At 35.3% G+C, this 6,607-nt stretch overlaps 2 protein-coding genes and 1 pseudogene across 8 annotated transcripts in view; 2 read left to right on the top strand and 1 right to left on the bottom strand.

Moving 5' to 3' along the window:
• slc4a5b (solute carrier family 4 member 5b) overlaps positions 1 to 1,464 on the top strand; it is a 28,104-nt gene extending 26,640 nt beyond the window's left edge. For 6 of the 7 annotated variants that reach the window (XM_016554420.1, XM_016554419.1, XM_016554418.1 and 3 more), the window contains 2 exons: positions 479 to 582; positions 667 to 1,464. In XM_016554420.1, coding sequence (XP_016409906.1) covers positions 479 to 580 — 102 coding nt within the window. In that variant the 3' untranslated portion in view covers positions 581 to 582; positions 667 to 1,464. The remainder of the gene's footprint in view (positions 1 to 478; positions 583 to 666) is intronic. The other variant, XM_016554417.1, reaches the window with a different exon arrangement.
• A 719-nt stretch (positions 1,465 to 2,183) lies between these two features.
• LOC107741677 (vacuolar protein sorting-associated protein 37B-like) lies at positions 2,184 to 5,896 on the top strand. Its single transcript, XM_016554452.1, has 4 exons — positions 2,184 to 2,453; positions 3,872 to 4,043; positions 5,640 to 5,710; positions 5,795 to 5,896. Exons 1-4 carry the CDS (start codon positions 2,340 to 2,342, stop codon positions 5,894 to 5,896), a joined length of 459 nt encoding a protein of 152 aa, XP_016409938.1. The 5' UTR covers positions 2,184 to 2,339.
• Positions 5,891 to 6,607, bottom strand: part of LOC107741676 (tubulin alpha chain-like) — a 3,552-nt pseudogene continuing 2,835 nt past the window's right edge.

Raw genomic sequence — 6,607 nt, 5'->3', positions numbered from 1 at the left:
GTACTTATTAAAAAAAAAAAAATGTAAAGTGTGGGTGTGTGTATATATAATTAAATATATTATTAAGTTGGCGCCCATAGCCTCGTGGGCAGCGTGCCGATATATAACGCCATAGCGCTTCAGGCGTTACGAGTTTGAGTCCCGGCTTGCGGACCTTTCCCAATCCCCCCCTCCTCCCCTCCCACTTCGCTTACTGTCTAATAACTGTGCTGTCATAATAAAGAAAAAATGTCAAAAAAATATATTATTAAATATGATACTTTTTTCCAGGATTCATTGATGAATAGAACGTTCAAAAGAACAGCATTTATTTGAAATAGAAATCTTTAGTAAAACTATAAATGTTTTTACAGTCACTTTTGATCAATTTAATGTCTCCTTGCTGAGTAAAAGTATTAATTTAATAAATAAATCAATAAAAACACAGTAGCGTGCCTGCATGCATATTATCTGTTCCACCGGTGTTGTCTTCCCCCAGTCAAAGTGTCCCAAAGACTCCCTGCCGTCAGTGAAGATTCCTCTGAAGCCAATGAGTCCGTCATGTTGTCCAAACCCTCCTAATTCTGAGCCCTCGGCCTAACTGTGAGTACTGGGACCCAAAGGGGTGCTGTTCCATGAGCAAATCTTCATCTTTATATGTTTTCTTTCTTATTCGTGTTTGAGTAGGAGCATCACGCTTATTCTTGCACCCCTGGTGACTCGGACCTGGATCCGAACAGATTGACATCCCTTACCTGAACCTGAAGCGTCCTGAAGCTGATCAAACACACAAACCATGATGAGATACAAGCACAGCATCACTGGCGCCGTCCCAAACACACCAGACTCACAGATGTATGATATTTTTACGTACTTGACCAACGCAGCGAGTGACGCACCTTTCCAAACCCACATTGACCATATTGCGCGTGAGTCATTCAGACCTTGGATTTGACTCAAGATCCTTCAGTTAGATCCAGGCGAGCTGTGCCAGTGTGAACGACTGAGCTCACAACACACAAACACTTGCTGCGTGATAAGATCAACACATGAGATTCACCAGATTCAACTCTATTCCGAGAAGAATAAGAAGCGGAAGAGGTTTAAACCAAGTTTATGATTTTATTATCATATTGTATAAATATATTTGAACTGTATGATATTAAATACGGATTTCATAGAACCTAGTGGGACAAAAGTGCAAATAAATTCAATTATACTTAGAAAAACAGTGTATCTAGTAAATTCAGTTGGATTACATTTGTTGTATTACAATTAAAACATAGATTCCAAACATAGATTCTGAGTTCATATTGTAGCATTTTATATATAAAAAAATCAGAAATGTGTATGAGTAATGTTGAAATGTTTCCAGACAGTCATAAATGAGTCTTTGTGGTCTATGAGAACAACAAACAGGTTTGTTTTATTCAGATTCTGTTTGTTCAATTGTGTTTTGTTCAAATAAAGAATGAAAGAGGCCTGAATATATTTTTATTGTTATTTTTGAGTGTCAACCCTTAAATTCCCATGTAGAGATTTACAAGCTTTTTGGGCATTGTACCATGGTAATACTTTTTTAGACATACAGAATGGTATTCTTTACAGTATACCGTGTAAAACATTAAATACATAATTAGTTAACTAATGATATGAACATATGAAAATGATAGAAACGCACAACAAAATTACTAGAACTTTAAATAAAATAACAGTGAAAACGGAAAACATAAAAATAAAATCGATCAAAATATTAACAAAAGCTATACCAGTGACACTAAAATAACTGGTACAATGCTATATATTAATATATCACAGTATTATATTAGCCACCTTGACATCTAAAAGGGAATTTAATACAATGACAAATATTTTGAGATTGTGATCTCATATTTATTTATTGTTAGTAACTACAGTATTTGTGGCGGGAACTGTAGTTACAGTGATTAATTTATTGTAGGGTTTGCAATAAGATTTTCTATTGAAATGCAGCAAATAAATGCTAAATAGGCTAAATATATACTAAAACTTGTGATTTTAATTGAAAACATTCATATACTAAACAATGTATAACAATATAAATGATAAATATATTAGTACAAATGATATGAAAGTTAATTTAAACGTATTAACGGAAATATACTGTAAAGATATTAATCAAATCGTATGTTTACATAAAAACTCTTATTTCCTAAATCCTTCTCCATGAATGGCCTCTTGACGTCGCTCACGCGTCCACGCACGTGACGTCACGTCCATTCGCACGCGCTGATTTGACGGGAATTACTCGACTTCCGGTCGAGGAGCAACTCAAGAGACTTCCCTGCGGCGGCGGAGCGGAGAGACACAATAACAAAGCCATGGGAGAAATGTCCGGCTTCGAGAACAGACTGCAGTCGTACTCTTCCACACAGCTGCACGAACTGCTGGAGGACGATGACAAGCTCCGGAGAATGGTCAGGGAGATGGAGGAGGTGGGTTTAATCCCGGAATATGATGGTGTGATCAGGGACAGCTGCTCGAGCTTTCACAGCACTGCTGCTTTCGTGGTTTGCGTTATTTTGTTGGATTCTGGGACAGAGATCTTTCACATTTGACTACAGCAGTGTTGATTTATTGGGAAGTGTTGTTGACTGAAGGAGTGGCTGGATGGAGAGAACGAAAGTGTCAGACTAAAGAATGAAGGCAGTATGAACTGACCTTATAAAATAAAGACAAAAAGATGACTGTGATATGAAGTTGGACTGGTTCGTATGAACGCTGTGCTGCCGTCAACCAAACATGCAATTTCTTTAGTATATATAGCAATGCTGATAATACCTTAATATGACTGATTATTGATTATTAGTTTCATGTATTTTTTTCCATGTCAAAAAGTGTGAAATGTTTTTATCATCCAAATTATCATACAATATTATTTATTTTATTCATTTTAATAATAAACATTTACAATCAATCATATTTGTGTAATTATATAAAAAAAAACATGTTATATTGTTCTAATATATAAAATAAATTACTATAATATTAAATGAATAGATTATTTATAGCTATATTAATATTTTTGTCAGAATATTTGCGGCCTATATATAACTTATTGCTATATATTAAATTATTGTTTTATTACATTATTTTAGGCCCTTTTAGATGCTTTTTTATGTTCTTATGTTTATGTGTGTGTGTATATATATATATATACTCTCTTAAGCAGTACATTTTAATAAATTATATTAAGTTTTATTTAAATATATTTTAAATTTTATACATATTTTAATACTTATTAAATTATAGTTTTATTACATTGACTGATTATTGATTATTAGTTTCATGTATTTTTTTCCATGTCAAAAAGTGTGAAATGTTTTTATCATCCAAATTATCATACAATATTATTTATTTTATTCATTTTAATAATAAACATTTACAATCAATCATATTTGTGTAATTATATAAAAAAAAACATGTTATATTGTTCTAATATATAAAATAAATTACTATAATATTAAATGAATAGATTATTTATAGCTATATTAATATTTTTGTCAGAATATTTGCGGCCTATATATAACTTATTGCTATATATTAAATTATTGTTTTATTACATTATTTTAGGCCCTTTTAGATGCTTTTTTATGTTCTTATGTTTATGTGTGTGTGTATATATATATATATACTCTCTTAAGCAGTACATTTTAATAAATTATATTAAGTTTTATTTAAATATATTTTAAATTTTATACATATTTTAATACTTATTAAATTCTAGTTTTATTACATTATTTTAGGTCCTTTTTTATTTCCTTATTTTATAGTGCATGGGCTGTGTAAATAATCTTGCATTGCACTGCTGAGTAGTTGAAAAGATCCTTGAAGTATGGTCTGTGACTCACAGATGCAGGACATGCAGCAGAATAAAGAGCTGACGATCGCCAGTAACCGCAGCCTGGCGGAGCAGAACCTGAGCCTGCAGCCTGAGATGGACCATCAGAAGATCCAGCTGACCAAACGCTACTGCTGTTTACAAGATCTGCACGAGTCCTACCAGCTCCGCAGGTCCACCCTAGGTCAGATATGAATTTACCTCACTCACACTCTTAGTTTTTCTATTGTTTTCATACTTGCTGAAGCTAATGACTGAAAAGTAGTTTGACCAATAGCGTGCAGGCATGGTACATAATCAACCAATCGTGGCATGCGAGAAGGCGGGATCTACAGAGAAAGTCAAAGCAATGCAAATACATGTGTATAAAAGGTATGAGGACTGTAGAGAGAACGTCAACATGAAAACAAACCCAAAACCATTAGAAATCTCAGCCAGGACATGTCCCGGAAAAAAACACCAGCTTATTTAAACACATTGAGCAAAAGTGATGCAGAAAAGAAAAGTTAGTGAAGAGAAAACATCCTGCAGCATTTGAGACATGCATGATGTTCAGACATTTTTTAAGCATGACCCGAGTATCCAAATACTTTGCACAATTTAAACTATGTAAATATTCCGGTGAAGACGGGACCACAAATGATTTATCCAAACCTTTTTTGTCTTCCTTCTTTGGTGTAAAACAATAGGTGAACCTGTTTGGTCACATAATGCTTCCTCTTTATTTCAGTTGCAGCTGGTACTGATCATCCCAAGTCAAATCTGCACACAAATAGCAGTGTTAAAGGGCTGTATTTTGTGCTCTATATTTATCCAGTTTTCTCTAGGATTTATTTTAAGACACCTTTTATATTGTGTTGTCAGCGTAATGATTTAGCAGAGCAGACGTTTTGAAAGTGAGTTTATCAGGGTCCGCTTAGAATTACACTGATACAAAGACTGCTTGAATAATTCCCCAAAGAAACTCTACACTGATGTAAAGTTATCCACACTGTAAAACACTCCCTCTATTATTAGACCTGTGCTCTTTTCTAATGTGTCTGTTTGGTGACTATCCGGTACAGCATTTCTATAAAAGCAATGCAAAATGCTCACAGCGCTGTCTCTCTTATTTTAAAGGAATAATTCACCCAAAAATGTACATTTTCTTGCCATCAGGCAATCCAAGATGTAGATGAGTTTGTTTCTTCACTGGAACAGATTTGGAGAAATGTAGCATTACATCACTTGCTCACCAATGGATCCTCTGCAGTGAATGGGTGCCGTCAGAATGAGAGTCCAAACAGCTGATAAAAACATCACAATAATCCACAAGTAATCCACACCACTCCAGTCCATCAATTAATGTATTGTGAAACAAAAAGCTGCGCATTTGTAATAAACAAATCCATTATAAAGTCGTTCCATCATAAAGACAATAACTGATTGGAGTAGTGTGGATTATTGTGATGTTTTTATCAGCTGTTTGGACTCTCATTCTGACGGCACCCATTCACTGCAGAGGATCCACTGCTGAGCAAGTGATGTAACGCTACATTTCTCCAAATCTGTTCTGATGAAGAAACAATCTGATCTACATCTTCAATGGCCTGAGGGTGAGTACATTTCCAGCAAATTTTTGGGTGAACTGTTCCTTTAACATATCCTCTATGACCCATCAACTGTCCAATTAGAAATTAATGTGTCTTTCTAACTGCTAATGTAGTACAACTGGATGACACTGATGAAATATTGAAGTTATTTCGCATGTAATCATGTTTTAAATTGGATCTTTTTTCAGGTAGCAGTTCACTTGACACATTGTTGGCTCTTTTGCAAACCGAGGGAGCCAAGATCGAAGAAGAAACAGAGGTAACAACATTTTCCATATTTTCAGAAATCCATAACACTGATTTTTACACAATGTTAATTAAGATTCTCCCATGTGTTCTGTAGAACATGGCCGATTCATTCTTGGACGGATCCTTGCCCCTGGACAGCTTTATTGATGACTACCAGAGCAAGAGGAAGCTGGCACATCTGAGGGCTGTGCTTTGATAAATCTTCGAAGCCATCTACAACTTTCTGTTTCTGAAGACAATTTATGGTGCAGAATCCTTCTGAACTGTTTTATCTGTAGTGCGGTAACCTGTAACACTCCTTCTGTAAAGTACTGTACATTGTAGCTGTTTGATTAGTGGCTATCTGTGACTAGATTTTTTTTTAATGCTGATTAATAAACGCCTAAAAGACTACCAAAAGTGAAATGTCAATATTTATTGATATATTCAGAACTTAGAGTAATATCACATTTCTTCTTCTCCCTCTTCACCTTCTCCTTCGGGAGTGTCGACTCCCACCTCTTCGTAATCTTTCTCGAGAGCGGCTAAATCTTCATGGGCCTCCGCAAACTCGACCTCCTCCATACCTTCTCCGACGTACCAGTGCACGAAGGCTCTCTTCGCGTACATTAGATCAAACTTGTGATCCAGACGGGCCCAGGCCTCAGCGATGGCTGTGGTGTTGCTCAACATGCAGACCGACCTTTGAACTTTGAACTTTGGCCAGATCGCCTCCTGGAACCACAGTCGGCGGCTGGTAGTTGATACCAACCTGAAAACAGTTTAAGCAACACATCTTTTCACACCTAACAACTCATGCAAATATTTACAAACATTAATATTGTATGCTATGTTACAGCATTGTTCCACTTGTAATAGTTCGTTATATATTGCTATGTTAATTTTGTTTTCTCCAGTGTACAGTCCA

The sequence above is a fragment of the Sinocyclocheilus rhinocerous genome, unplaced genomic scaffold (genome assembly GCF_001515625.1).
Source record: "Sinocyclocheilus rhinocerous isolate Xijiao unplaced genomic scaffold, SAMN03320098_v1.1 scaffold886, whole genome shotgun sequence".
In the NCBI taxonomy this organism is placed as follows: Eukaryota; Metazoa; Chordata; class Actinopteri; order Cypriniformes; family Cyprinidae; genus Sinocyclocheilus; species Sinocyclocheilus rhinocerous.
The sequence above is the reverse complement of the archived record's forward strand: the minus strand, read 5'-3'. Positions and strand labels throughout refer to the sequence as shown.

Coding starts and splice junctions, on each gene's coding strand:
- LOC107741677 (XM_016554452.1), top strand. CDS start 2,340: ATGGGAGAAATGTCCGGCTTCGAGAACAGACTGCAGTCGTACTCTTCC. Junction 2,454..3,871: donor TGGTCAGGGAGATGGAGGAG/GTGGGTTTAATC, acceptor TGTGACTCACAG/ATGCAGGACATGCAGCAGAA. Junction 5,711..5,794: donor AGATCGAAGAAGAAACAGAG/GTAACAACATTT, acceptor TGTGTTCTGTAG/AACATGGCCGATTCATTCTT.